General features: G+C 44.0%; 1 protein-coding gene across 3 annotated transcripts in view; it reads right to left on the bottom strand.

The window, feature by feature from the left end:
• Positions 1-15,387, bottom strand: part of tenm4 (teneurin transmembrane protein 4) — a 92,128-nt gene continuing 76,741 nt past the window's right edge. For all 3 annotated transcript variants that reach the window (XM_084674515.1, XM_084674514.1, XM_084674516.1), the window contains 5 exons: positions 14,820-15,055; positions 10,814-11,110; positions 8,196-9,810; positions 6,540-6,682; positions 1-2,819 (listed from right to left, as the gene is read on the bottom strand). In XM_084674515.1, coding sequence (XP_084530641.1) covers positions 2,061-2,819; positions 6,540-6,682; positions 8,196-9,810; positions 10,814-11,110; positions 14,820-15,055 — 3,050 coding nt within the window. In that variant the 3' untranslated portion in view covers positions 1-2,060. The remainder of the gene's footprint in view (positions 2,820-6,539; positions 6,683-8,195; positions 9,811-10,813; positions 11,111-14,819; positions 15,056-15,387) is intronic.

Below are 15,387 nucleotides of genomic sequence, written 5' to 3' on the forward strand. Positions count from 1 at the left end.
TTGTTGTTTCTTATATACAAGGTCAAGGAGAAGCGCTAAAAACACAGTGTTGACAAATAGAAACTCAAAAATGTTTAACTTTAGAAAAAGATACAGCCTCATGAAGCAACTGTTCTCAGTGCAATATTCCACAATGGAAATGTTCCTTCAATGTCACGGTATCAACCAACAGCAAACAATACTGTGTACTGAATGCTTAACTTTTGTACAGATAAACACTTAATTACCCGATAAGCTTTGTCAGGTGCTTGATTGCAGTAACAAAAATTGTCAGTGGACCATCTTAACAACGACCAAAGAACCAGCTGTTGTACCAATAACACCCTTCTCATCATATTTAACATCCTCCAAAATCCACTGGATTTATGTTTTTAAAAAGATTGCCCCTTTATTTTTTCTTTCTGAAAGACTTAGACGCCGGAGCTACCATATCAGAGGGACCTCATTATGTCCAAAAGGATGATTTCCAAGGTTTGCGTGTATCTAAGACATTTTGTCTACAGGGTGGAACTAACACACCTGGAGGTCTAATGCATTTTAGCAGCCATGGGTCCTGCTGGATACCATCTCTAAAGATTCAGAGCACTTCAGATACTGACCCCTGAGCAGCCCTTAGGGCAAAGGCTATTCATGGTTCTTTACTGCACCACAATACAATGCTCAGCCAACTAGTCCTGCAGTCAATGTTTTAATAAGGCTACCCTGGCAATGTTTTAGTAATGAGATGTTTTTTAAGCAATTTATCTTTTCTCACCTTGACAATCTCTCCACTCAGAGCATACTTGATAGGATGAATATAGAGAGAAATACTGCTCAGAAAGTACATTACTAAAATAAACACTGTCATTCATGTATGTTTTAGACTGCTGTATATCAGTAGAATGTATTCTTTCATCTTCTGTAAAAAACAAAACAAAAAAACACACAAGTAATTATTTTAACTAAATAACCTTTCCAAACATATTCATACTTTATTCAAAGTGTAGATACACCCTTAAGTATTGTTCAAGTACAACAATTAGCAATAAAAGGGACAATAGTTCACATTTCTCAATTCACATTTGTTATACTGTTATTTCATATAGCTATTTATAAAACCAAACCAAAGGTAATTCAAAACCATTCCCATAAAATATCCTTTGTTGTGATATGGACATTTTAGTTCCATATGATCTTTTTTACAGGGTTGGCTTTAGTATTTTCATAATAGAGTTGTCTGGCCACAGTCAAATAAAGAGTACAGTTTTATCTTCTTTTTTCTATATGGACAGCAGATCCCAGACAAAAGTAAAGAATAATCACACAAAATCATCATAAAGTGACTTCATATTTCTTTTGTCTGCATTACCATCATTTTGATTCAGCCATTTAATCAGTATAAAGTCCACTGAGAGGCTGTCAGCATGCTCTGTCGGGGTGCACTAGAGCCTTCAAAGCTTGTCTTGGTTAGGACCACAAATGAGTACCAGGCTTCTCTTTAAAAAGTAACATTACGAGACATTACACAAAAGTCGGTGCTTAGACAAGTTCAGCTGAGGTCCTGATGAGGGAGCTATGGACGGCAGACTTGCTATTTATCAATGGCTGGAGGAATGGGGTCTTCAAGTATAAAAACAAGCGATTAAAAGAGAAGGTCTCTCCTTGGCTGAGGCGCAGCAAAAGGCAGAACGGAGCAAGCTTGTGAATAACAATCTGCTAGACTGGCAGCAGAGTGAGAGCCAGCGTACGGAATGCATTACCAATACTCTTTAGATTCCTTTGAACAGAATCAGCAACAGGGACAGAGAAATGGAGTCGCAAACATAAGTCATAGGCGTCCAAATGTCATCTTCTAGCAGCCACACTTGCAGGGAAAATACTGTTGAAGAATCTTAAAAGGAGAAGGGCACTCAACTCTTAATGCAGTGCAACTGATAACAACCATGTGTTTTCATATAGCGATATAAAAAAAACAAGTTGAAGACAATCAAAGAAACAAAAAAGTGGTCATGTAAGCAACTGTCTTTGGCAAGTAGTCCTTATATGGTGTTTGAGTTTGTCAGTGGTGCCAGGTTTTCATGTCACCTTCGGCCCATTTCACTTTGTCTCATAAAATGAACATTGTAAACACTGTCTGACAGCTCTGGGTATTGGTCCACTGAAACCACATAGTAGCCATCGTAGCCCTGCACCTTCCCCGAGCCTAAGAGCTGCTGTTTCTCTCCTTCCGTCCAGAGGCGGGAACATTCCTCTCCATCCCTCAGTCTCTGGCGTTCGCGGGCCCACGCCTGAACCACGGCCCTCTGTCTGGCCAGCTCCAGAACCCGGGCCTTCTCTTCATCCACGCTGCTGCCGTAGCGCGTGTTCAGACTCAGCGGGCCGTACTGCAGCTGGATGTCGGTGATGCGCCTAGTCCTGCCGTTGAGCACAGCGTTGACCTGAGACACGGTCACGTTCACTCCCGTCTCCAGCGTGCGGTGACCCACAGACATGCCAATCAAGGAGAGATCTCCTTCCACAGAGCCAAGCTTGACAAAGTAGTGTGTATCCACGCCGTCAATGGTGAAGTGGAGGTTCTCCAGGTAGAAGGCATCGTTGAGGACAGCCGCCATGCGACGTCCATCCTCATTGGCCAGGCTGATGATGTCAGTGCTGACGCGTCCGTCTCGGATGGCAAACTTCACGCCCATGCCGAAAATTGAGCCCCCAGAGGCAAAGAGCGTCTTGCCCTCAGTCTGAGGACAGCCAGCGCTGGCGGCACCATAGATCTGTCCAAAGCGCTCCAGCTTCACAAAGGCCTTGAGCTGCCTCTGAACCTCACACTGCACACCCAGGAGAGACTGCAAAACAACACAATGCCTGAGTTAGTCATAACATCCTAAAACCTTTGACTCACATAATGAAACGAAACAACATTGGTGTTATTATTTTTAGCAAGGCATGAAACTCCCATTTTCTTACATTTTCCTTTTTACCATTTATACATTTTGACAGGCCTTCTCTGCAAAAAAATATTCTACTCATCCAGCACCTCACACCTCTCTTTGGCTTATACTCTGGTGTAAGCTCTATTTCCTAATGGTTTTGGAGGAAAAATGCAACCAGACACCGACTATTATTTCTAGATTCAGCTGCTCCTTTTCCAAAAGTGAGAATCATGTTGCTACATTAGCACTTCAAACGTTTCATATTTCATATTCTGACACTGGAACATAAGGTGTTCTTTTTCATGTTTACAATTCTTATATGGATCATTCGACAACATTTTTACATGTTTTGAAGGTTGTAAATGATTCAGAGCTTTGCCATTGCATTGAATGCACGCTACTTGTTTTTTCCAATCCCTGACAAAATATCTTTTATGTAATACATTCTATAAAAACAAATCCTAAAGTCATGAACAAATGTGCCTTCTTAGTTCTGCTCCACCAGCTAAGTAAAATACAAATTGACTGAACCTCTGGATGGTTCTTTTCAATATGTATTAGTCTAAGCTATGATCCCTGATGACTTCATTACAACAACATAATGTTGACTGGTAGCCTGCAGCTCTTTAAGGAGACCACATTGATAACTCATAATTTTTTCAATAAACAAAATATATACAATGATATGGTACTGTGTATTTCACTTATATCCTCCGTCAACATAAGACAGGAGGATCAATAGACACAGAACAAGCAACAAGTAACTTATGGGTAAAACAAATGGGAAATTATAAATCTCTTGACAGCCACACTGGGCTAAATACAGAATGAAAAGGGAATGAGTTGGCTGTGAATTTACTTAATTCCCAAAGAGACCAGGAGGCCTTTTCCTCCACTTTATGTAAAGCCAATTCATTGCACTCTTAGAGGAGATAATATATGCTCCTTGCAGAGAACAGGGCATTAGAGCTAGGCCAGTTATATGAGATGGGAGCCGGGTGGCCACAGCGAGACATCGGCCCAGACAGGTCTGAGCAGAACAACAAGCCTGCTGACAGTGTCTAACGCCAAGCTGCCATTGGGGCTAAAAGGAGGTTTTGTCAAGTGCCCAGCCTCCAAAACACAAATGTCTAATTTAGTCTCTCTGCTGGCCTCTGGTTCCCTCTCTCCTCCCTCTGGGCTGAACATGGGTCTGAGGATGGGAGGGGGGCAGGGGAGCTGGCGGCTGAGACCAGCCTCTCTGGCCAGTCAGTCCCATGAGTGTGTGGGGGTCGCACGTCCCCACTGGCAAGGGGCTGAAGGGGGTTCAGCTGCGATGCAGGGAATAGTGGGAGGGAGCGATGGCCTGAGGGACAATTCACACCATGCCGCTGCATGTTTGTTTACTGCGCTAGCGCTGTGACCCTGGTCAGCTACCTGAGGGAGGTTGGGGAAGGGGACCATGTCTGCCACTTTGCTGAAGCAGGCTCCTGGGACCTCCCACAGAAGCATCAGTCACATAGCATGGGGTGCAATCAGCCTGCAGCACTGCGCAGAGTCCACGACAGCGCTTGGTGCTCTGCCAGACTCCTCTGTCTGACGCTTCATGCCATGTTTCAATCTGTATGCTGCTTCAGCTGTATGCTGAAATATGAGCCTGGATGAGAGGAGATTGGGAGCCATGCACATTTCCATTCGGTCTGTAAAATCCTGCCAGTTTACAGGATATATTGTGTACAGTTTAAGGGCTGAATTCATGCTTCAAAGAATTTTACATTTAATTAGGCTGCTTTGGCTATCTGGAGCGAGGAGCGGTATAGCAATAACAGAGCCTTCAGCACTGCTTTTGCAAGTGTAATTCGAAAGAAGATGTGTTTTCAGAAGGGGTGGCCCTTGCTGTAGCATATAATCATGATGTCTTTGACGCACAGGATAATGACTCATTATCTCTAACTTCCCTTTCACTTTTCACATATTACCTGCAGTAAACACTCCGGGGTCCAGTGTAAAAATAGATCTCTCGTAAACATCGTAGATGAGATTAAACATCAAAGATACTTTGATATATTGCCAAGATACTTGGCAAGTTTAAATGTCAGTATGCCAATGGTGAAATTTCCACAAAAGCAATTCCTTTCAGAGCAGTTAAATTAATTAAGTAATTTTAGCAAATGTGTGAGTAATGGCAGTGGAGTGTTGCCTAACAGGCATTGACTAGTTGTCAGGTCTGGGGTGACAACCAGTCAAGTAAAACACCAAAGCATCTGTCAGGATCATCACCTGATTTTTGTGGAATGGAAATTGTACGCCTGAAAATAAATGAATCCTCCCTGACATTCATGCATTTATTCAATTTCTCTTCAGAAGCAGAAACTAATATTTGAAATGGAAATATGTGGAACGCCTTTGAATTCAATTAGATCTGTCCTCTTTGTGACTGCCTTGAAGGAGGCATTGGGCTGAGTTCAGAGGCTCCCCACGGAGATGGAGATTTGGGCAGGCACACATGGGGGGTCCCTAAGGCTTCATATAGGAACCATCCTTTTGGAGTCCATTACTGGTAGATGTTCACAGCAGGATCTGGCTACATATTCTGTATTTAACTGGTAAGGCTGAAGGAAAGCTGATTTGACAATACTACTGTACAGGTCTAATTGGTCATAGCAGGCTGTAAAGACATGTGTGCCATTTTTGCGTTTAACTGGTCTTTCTCTGAAACATGTAAAACATCAGGAAACGTCCTGGGTGGGAACTCAATATATGTCAGAAGCTAGTCTTTCCATCTATAGGGCACACAGAGTTTGAGCAATACAGAGAAGGCCAAAATACCTTTCATACGAGAACATAATGTAAACTAAAATGGTTAGGATGAAGTTACGAGAGACAATAATGTTGGTTTAATAGTAGACAGTGGTTGGACCCTTGCGCACTGAACATGCGTGTCACAATATCCTTTAGTTTGGGCTGTGCCCAACAAGTGGCTATGGGAAAGAAACTTGGGTGAATTAAAGCAAAGAAGTTTAAAAAAGTTAGTAGCTTCAGGTGCTAAGTTACACATCCGCAGTGATATCATCACAGGGGCTTTTAGGATGACAGCTCTTCTTTTTATTGACTTAATGGCCATGAAAGCCTATCCTCTTAAGGTATAACTGAGTGACATTCTGCATAAAGCTAATGTGGCCCGCCACCCCCTCAGCCCTCCTGATAGGTGGCATTTTACATGGCTGTAACCAAACCCAAGACAACAACAGCAGCAGCCTCTTCAATAATTCAGTTTACTTGGAGGCGACTTAAAGGTCCTGATAAACGCAGGAATCAGAGCATGTCTGCTGCCTCTTTGACTCGGGCTGAGAGTGTAAGACCGAGATGAAATCAATGGCCAGTGGTGGAGGGAACGAGGAGTGAATTTCCCTAATGGCAGGACAATTACAAGAGCTGTTTAGCCTGACCCCATTCCCTGAGATGAGGGCCAAAAGCTGAGACCTGGCTCACTGAGCTGTGGCTTGGTCTGACCATCTCTCCCCTGGGCGTCCGCACACCGAAAGCCTGGCTTCCTGCTAATGAAGTTGGAGGGGAGAGGAGCGGTCGTGGGTGGGGAAGGTGTAAGGCGAGGTGTGCTGTTAGACTGGCGAGTGGCAGGGGAAACAGGTTTACCTTGGTGCTGTCCCACTCCTGTGTTTTAATCTGGGTGCGGACCAGCTCGTAGGATGGCTCCATGGCATCTGTGCTGGGTTTGCGGTAGCCAGGGATGACATTGTACAGTTGGAACCCGAATGTCACTAGCCAACTGTTGACATCTGTCAGAAGAAGAATTGTGTCACAAGAAACATTTAATTACTAATTGCAAACAGACTATTATCTACAGTACAAAAACATTTCTGGTTTGAATGAGATCCTACAGCTCAGTGAGAGTGATTAATCTAAACGCTTGACACTGCAGGTCGAGTGGTCGTCTCCTTGAAGTAATCTCCACTCACAGTCAGGACACTTGATTTTTTGTCAGACACTGGACAAGCTATGATTAGTCTATAATGCAAGGCTGTGGCAACATTGCAGAGAGCAGATTCCACCCAGCTACAGGTGCCGCACTAAAACTCACACAGCTGGATCTAAGTGGCATCTGGGATAGATTCTCATGCTGATCATCAGCTGTCTTATGTCAACTCTGGAGCAGCACCACACAGCTGTTTAATCACTGAAATATGTCTCTCTTTATAAGGTGCCAATCAATTGGTATGATGGAAAGAACATTACTCAAAGCTTTTTTTTTCTCTCAATATTTTGGCCCCAAGCAATATTTGACAGGAGAATGATTGCATTGACACTTGGGTGCACGTTTGTCAAAGCTCTGTAATGCCACATTGTGCCACCTGACAAAGCTATTTTAAATAAGAATTTGTTTGAGGACAACGAAAGGACTATAGCAATTCAGTGAATGGAATGGAAATGTCAGCACCATCAATCACAATTGAGGCAGACCCACTCTGTGTCTAACACTGCTTGGAATTCTAACTAGTGGACTGCAGAACTGAATACCCCCCCCCCTCATTTAAGTGAGGACTACAGCCAAACTTTTTGCAGAAATACAGCAAATAGCACCTTATTTTATTCAACTGCACCATTCAAAAAATGAGATATACATTATTCAGAAATATCTGGAGATACTTATTAATGCAACTTGCAAAATCATAAAGACAGACTGTATGAGTAACTTTTCAATTAGGGGACTTTGAGTTAAGATTTGGAAATAGCAGAGAACAAGTCATAACGGTCAACAAGGCCATTTTTGCCAGGATGTATTCTAGCCTAGTGACGTGACAGTAGAGTGCCCTCATAATACTGCTCTCTTCTACCAATGCGGCTGTGCTTCTAACAACAGAGGTTGATACAGCAGCCCCTAGCCTGGGCCTCTATAGGCCCATTGTGTTCTTCGTCTCCATTGGGGAGCTTCGACTGCCATTACCTCCCCCTTGTACAGACGCAACAAAGAAAGATGTGATATTTCTGGGAAGAAATTCGAATGAACAACAGAGGGGACTTTGCTGTGCACTGTAGTTCACTTACAGCACTAAGCAAATGAAAATGATAGCCATTGGAAAGACATGGAGAAAATACAGCCAAAGCAGTGAAGATGCTCAAAACAACCCATAAAGTGGGAACACTGTTTTTCACTTTGATGTTGAGAGGAACTTTATTTTAATGTGGTAGAAGGTATTTTTACAATGTAATTTTGAATTCCAAAGTGATCAAAGGGATCATTTCAGAAGAACCGGTTTCACTCTGTCTGCATCAGGTGTCCCTCTGACTCACCTGTCATGTAGCACTTAGTCTCCTGATTGTTGCTCAGGGGGTTGTTGTTCTTGAACATGTAGAGGTTAAAGGGCACAATGTTGTTGCTGTTGAGGCGGCTCCAGACTTCGTGGTCCGGTGTAGTCCATCGACCAGCCAGGACATCGTAGTCCCTGCGGCCCATGTGGACCAGCCTGCTGAGAGGCTCGTATAAGCCGCCCTGGTAACCCACCACCAGCTGGAAGCTGGGGTTGGTGTCCAGGTACACCTCTCCAAAAGCTGTGTGGAGAATCTGTTTGATCATGATGCCTGAGCCGCTGAACACAGCCAGTGGGGTTCCTATGTTGTCACAGGCCACATAGAACTCATCTCCACTACTGAGCTCCATGGCAAACAGATGTCCCTGTAGGTCATAGTAGAGTGAGGTGATCTCTGAGCTGGAGTGGTTGTACATGTGGGTGACCCTGGTGGGGCTGGAAAGGTCAGCATAGAAGAACTGCAGGTGGTGACCCACGCTGCTTCTGCTGGACACCCTCCGGCCAAGTCCATCGTAACGGTATGAGATGGTCCACCCACTCACCTTGTTGTACACTTTAATCAGAAGGCCGGCAGAGCTGTACTCAAAGTAGTCATTCCCTCTTTGCTTGAGAAAGCCGTCCTCGTCCACCCGGTACAGGACATCACCCAGACGAGTGATCCTGTCTCGGAGGTCGTACCGCAGTGGCGTGAGGCGGGCGCTGTTGCCCGGGCTGAGGAGGTGGAGGTTGCCATTAAGGTCGTAGCTGTACCTCCACAGGGGCTTGTCGTTGATAGAGACTACCTGGAGCTGGCCATCTGCATCATACTCGTAGGTGTAGCGAGTCGTGTTCGCATAAGGCCCCACTTTCAGCTCCTTGGCCACCATCCGACCCATGTTGTCATACTGGACCATCATCCAGTACATGAGAGAGCGGAAGATTTCGTACTGCACCTCCTTCACCCGGCCGTAGGCGTCAAAGTGCTTGGTGTGGGTCATAACAGCTGTGGTGATGATCTGATTGATGTCATAATAGATCACGCCAAATTTCCCAAACTGTTCCGTCTTTCCAGACACATCATCATAGCGATACAGGTCAATCGGCAGGGGGGTCTCGTTGATGACGGCCTGCATGCTAGTGACCCGGAAACTGTTATCATAGACGTAGTCGAACCGTGCATTAACCATGCCTTCCTCGCTAAAACGGAAGATCTGCCTATCAATGAGAGGTCCTATCTGGCGGTAGCGGATGGTGCACGTGAAGCCCTCGCTCTGCAGGTTGACGGTTTTCAGCATGCCCGCTGCCTCGTCATAGGAGAAGGCAATCCGAGTGGTGTCATACAGGATCTCCAGCATTTTGGCCAGCTTGCCGTACTTGTAGATGACCCTGCGGCCTGTTCCCATGTAGGTGGTCTGTAGCAGCTGGCCGTTGTCACTGTAGTCCTGCAGCACGGAGGCGTTGCCTTCTGGAGGCCCATAGGTGTTTCTATAGTAACCGATGGAGCGTGTGGTCTCCAGGGTCTGCCGCGCAACGTTGGGCATGGTCACAGAGGAAAGGCGGTCGTTCTTGTCAAACTCGAAGATGTACTGCCGCTGACTGTAGAGCAGAAGAACCATGGACTGGCAAGAAAAAGAGGGAGAAAATGTTTTCACACAATTTGCAAGAGTAGCACTTCCAGCTCCAAATAAATGTGTTCAATGTATGCAAATAAATGTAATAACATGTGTAATAATATAACTTACCGTATATACCTACAATAGTGTGCATGCTGTACAGTATATTATTGACTTTGTGTAGGTCAGAAAACATGAAAGTAGGCCAAAAAGGTCAAGTTAGCTACATTTCTTATGGTTACATGCCTATTAGGCATGCAAGTTAGACTAGAACATTTGTATATCCACCCATTTCCTCCCTTTCATGCTATAAATAAAGAAATACATTTTTTTTTTTTGAAAGGTTGAAAATAAATCTACAGATAGTCCTCTGATGTTACAATGTCCTGAAGACATGATTTTATAAACAGATATCTTCTTGTTCCTTGTGTTTGGGGCTCTTTTGGGCTCAACAATGAGTCTCTCACAGTGTCCACAAAAACGGGCTCCTATGAGAGGTCTTCCTGGGTAAATAAACAATATTTTGCATCTAAGACTGTCACAACAGGGTGTCTATGTTTCAACGATTGTGATGAGTTGGAAAACTGACTTCAGACTAACACTGAGGCATTTTCAATGACATTTTCATATTAAATGATTAAGTCTGCAAACTGAAGCCCGTTAAGTTCCCCTGAAAGATAAGTAAACAGTACTAATTTACTCTGTTCTGCTCCTCAAAGCTATTTAAGATACAGCTGCACTGTCAGAATGCCCTAACACTGCAATTCCTGCCAAAAGCAACAGACAGGCTTTTATTACACTTTAACAATTGTTAAAGCCAGAATTGGATAATATGCAACAAAACTATCCAACCCTACTGGAGGATTAAAAGTTAACTTTGAACCACAGTCTCAAAGCTCCTGTTAAGTGCACTTTTTTTGACAAATCCCTCAGGGCTGAAACAGAGAAATCAACATGATCTACCATCTGTACAGGGGATATTTTCCAGCAGCAGCAAACTCTTGTTTACCTTCTCAAGGTAGGTGTAGCTCCATGATTTACCATCAGCAAAGATCTGGGATGTGATTCTTCCATTCTGGTCGTACTCCATACGTACTGACATGGTTCCCCTCTGGATCCCTGCCACATGTCCACCTGGGGAGTAGGTGACGTTGACCCCATTGAGGCGACTACTGGGTGCCCACAGTGTGGGTCTGCCAGCATGGTCATAGTGGATCCGCAGTGTGAACTTCCTGTGGTCATCATAAACCTTTTCTGTCCTTGTGATCCTGTCAAAGTCTAGTGACAGCAAGTTTCTATTGTGAACCTGTGGCAGAGAAAGAAGCAGGGGACAGAGTCAGTTCAAAGTTCTTGCCACTACTGAAATGAATAATCATGTGAGAGAAAAGCAAAGCAATGTGCTTTGGAAGTTAACAAGGATTGAAGAGAGCCTTCCAATGTTTTCTAAAGTGCAAGCCTGTGAAGAAATCTGAAACCTTACCTAAAGTGTGATTCTTTAATAATTACAATGCAGTCAAATCTCACGAGTACATAAATCATTGAAGTGATGCATTTATAGGAATTACCATATTTCTTTGTTTGTGTGAAAATTGTGTGGATGTGCTTATTCATGCAAGGAAAATAGGAGCCACATTGAACATTAAAATCATTTTTTATGCTGACAGAAAATAATTATCAGGCATAGATGACTCACTTTACTTAGCTATTTCTGTAAAAGGAAAAAAAAGTACGAATAATCAATTCCACTCCTGTGCGAAGGAAGAAGTCAAAGGCTCAGAACATTGTCTGAATGCCACTTCACAGTTTCTGCACAATGCTAATGCCTGAGGCCTCGGTGACCCCTGCACACACTGTGATCAGAGCAGAAAGGCTCTCCTCTCAACATGGGCCACAGGCCACGTCCAGGTCAGCCCGGATAGGAAGCCCCTGCCAGGCTTTGTCTGAAACTAACCGTGCTGCGGTATACATGAAGCGACAGCAGCAGCATCAATCAGCATAATCTGAGTAATGGAAGGCATGCAGGAAGAGCAGGGCAGAAATCAGGGACAGGGGACGCAAGGGGAGGCACACGATTGTTCAAATGAGCGGGTGTCTGAACAAACAAATAGGATATCAGAAGGAAATGAAAGGCTACAGTATGTTTAAACAGTTTCCCATCCCCTTCCTTTCCATCCTCCATCCATCACAACCCTCTTTCTTTCTGTTTGCCTTCATGTCTTTCTGATTATTCTGCCTGGTTACCCATCAGGTAACCTGGCACACAGGTTGGCACAGCTCTACGGGGATTAGTAGAGTCTTAAAACAACTCTGAAAGCTGCCTCTGGCCTTTCTCTCGTGGCTTGGCATCAGTGAGCCTCAAGAGTGAGTCACAAGGGGCTGGTGGTTTGTTAAGTCTCCTTTCCCCTTCCTCAAACTAAAATGAGCTGGCTCAGGTCTCTATTTTGTGAAGGGACAATTACACTGGGGCCAATTAAAGTCTCCAATACCTAATAGAGAGGATTATTTGACATCAAAAAGGCGTGTGCTCAGGAATAGCATCATTAACTCCCTGAAAGGCTGAAGCAACAACAGTAATGACTCCAAACAATTAAAAAGGGGCATTCCTAATTTCCCAGGCCTCAATGGAAGATACTGTTACAAGACCGTCAATTTAGCAATTTTTTTTGCTGATCTGACATTCAGATGGTTCCATCTATACAAGAGATGACAAGTTATTTTGAAGGTTTTTGAGTAACTTCCACCATCTCTGATCAAAAACATGAACCTCTTATTGTTTGTTGAAATGTCATACCCCTGCAGATGAGAGTTCTGTTCTCAGGAAAGAACAGGAGAGACGGTGGGCCGTGATCTGCATAGTGGGATTGATTTGTGGGTGGATAGAAACGTATGGGAGAGACAGGGCTCCTCATGAACAAGATCTGGTTCAATGGTTTTCAGCAGAGATATTCTGGGCTTCTGGAGAATGGAAACCCATTCAAGAAGAATGTTTTAAATTGGAAGCTGACTTAAACAAGAAAGAGTGAGATACGGATGGTGGAAGCATTCACCTCACATCCACACGTCCAGCTGAAATGTTTTATTTACATATATTTATATTGTATTCAAACTTTCACAAACATAAATTAGCCTAATTATCTTTAGGGAGTAATCAAACATTTCCTTCAAAAACCTCAGTTAATTACCATTAATTAGCTCTGACCATAATCAAAAACATTTCATTTATAGAATTTAATGAATTTACACAATCATTTTTGTAGTCCAATCAAAATCTAAGTTTTTCATGTTCAATATTAGCTTGGGCATATGTATTGCATTGTTCTTGTGGTCGCATTGCCGGTGAGATAAGAAATATAATCTTATTTGCTCAGTTTCTGAACAAACATGCACACATATGTTGACTCTGTTATTGGAAAGCGGTATAGGACACAGTTGGGATAATGCAAAGCTAACACAGTGATACCACAAGCTGTGTACAGACAGAACAAGCTTTGTCTATGCTTCCCTGTTCAGATGAAGCGGCTCAGGATCTAGGCTCCACAGAGTGGCAGCCAGAAAGATTCCCCTATTACATTTACAAACTACTCAAGCTGACAGGCGGCCCCGTTTCCATGGAGAGAAACAGAATTTCTGTGCCCTGGCAGCATAAATCATGAGCTCTCCTGCTGGCTAGGGAAGACCCGAGCGGCACATGTCACTGTGGCAGGCAAGGGCTAAAGCAACGTCTGCCAAACACCCCTTTAGCTTCAGGACGTGGCATACACATTTCAACACATACAGGGACCCAGCACACACCCCAATATATATTTAAAGGAACACACTCGCAAACAAGCTCAGACAGGAACATGCAGAGACTTTCTCTCCTCGCTTTTGTCGGTGTACATTCACAATCCATGACCACAATACATGCACAAACACCCACACACCTTCCCTCTCCCTCCTTGCTCTGTCTCACGCATCCCCCCCGCCCTCCCCCACCCCGCCACACACTCACCCAGCCACCCACGTAATATCACTTGACATGCCACTCAAGGTCGCTCAATGATTCCAGCTCATCCCTCTTCTCCCCATTAGGCTGCTCCCGTTTCCTAGCTCACCCCTGAGGCCATTGTCTGTTACATACATTAGAGGCTTTCATTCCAAAGGGATGTTAGGACCATTAAATGAACAGCCAATGACAGACAAAGTGGCACCTCCCATTAGCCATGTCACCAACCAAAGCTAGAGCCACATTCAGCTATCTTAACCAAAGATTTAGTTTGCTTTACCCGAAACAAAAACAATGACATTTACCGTGAATACATTTAGGTTCAGGCTCAATTCACCGTTTGGTAATTCGTCACATTCTACAAAGAAATAGTGTTTATCTTTATAAAAATAGGGTCTGGGAGATATTCTGTGTGCTACAGCTTTATCACAGCAAGGCCAGCTTACCGAGGCTGCTAGCCAACTAGGTCACATAGATTGATTGGTTCTGTTATTGCCTCTCTAAAGGTTTGACTGTGTTGCTGAAATTTAAGATGACACTACTTTTCACAAGACCTCACTGTTTTCTTTCAGAAACATTCTATGCGTGTGTGTGCTCTGCTGTGTTTGTGTGTGTGAGCGCTGTGCACAACCGTCTTAGAAGGTATTGTTAGCTGCTTCGGCAGGTATGGAACAGAGGCAAGGAGAAAGTCCTGTCAAAATAAGGTTTAATGACCTGGCCCAGGTCACCGGTGCATGGCTGCACTCTGTGACAACATCAACCTTCTCTGATCTCTGCAGGACTGTGCTAAACACTCCATGTTATTAGTGAAAGTTAAGGTTCCAGTGGAAGGTTGTCTGAGGTGCAACATTTCAAATAACTTGGTCACTGTATTAATGTTGTCAAAGATATACTGCCCTGGGACTCTTACTAACCCAATCTTGGTGCTGCAATGAAAATATACCAAAAATGATATAGAGGAAATTAAATCCTCATTTCTGATTAGGGATTGTTCATTTGTTAGTGTGTGCATTTGTAAAATAAGCCTTACCCTAAGCCGGCGTCCATACACGGTGACCTGACCACGGGCTTGCTCTTTCCTCTGCCTCCACTCCACCAGATTGAGGCCATTGTCGATGGCCAGGGTGACGTTCCTCTTGCTGACTGTGGGGTTGACAGTGCCGGCCAGCAGGTGGGGCTCTGTATGCAGGGACACCTCCATGCCATTGGCCAGCACCAGACGTAGAGAGCCATCCAGTCCAATGTAATAACTGTTCCGGACTTGATCTGAGGTTCAAACATATGTACACAAGTATGATTGGGGTTGTGTTCTAAGACAAACACATGTTGTTCAAGAACCAATCACAATAAATTGATAACATCTAACGTCATAATCATCATTGTAAGACACTGTTATCTAAAATGGCTGCGCAGCCACAGCCCGTTTAGAAGCAGTATTTAACCACAAAAGGTGTGAGGATGGCTGGTCTGTGACAACAAAGACAAATAGAGGGAGGTTTCACAGCACCAATAAAGCGAAGTTTTACAGCTGTTCCTGTAGCCTAAAGGAGATGGGAGTGGAAGCTATCAAAATCAGATAGCTTGCCTGTGGCCACACA

This window comes from Hypomesus nipponensis, chromosome 15 (genome assembly GCF_054491055.1).
Source record: "Hypomesus nipponensis isolate SF chromosome 15, ASM5449105v1, whole genome shotgun sequence".
Taxonomy (NCBI): domain Eukaryota; kingdom Metazoa; phylum Chordata; class Actinopteri; order Osmeriformes; family Osmeridae; genus Hypomesus; species Hypomesus nipponensis.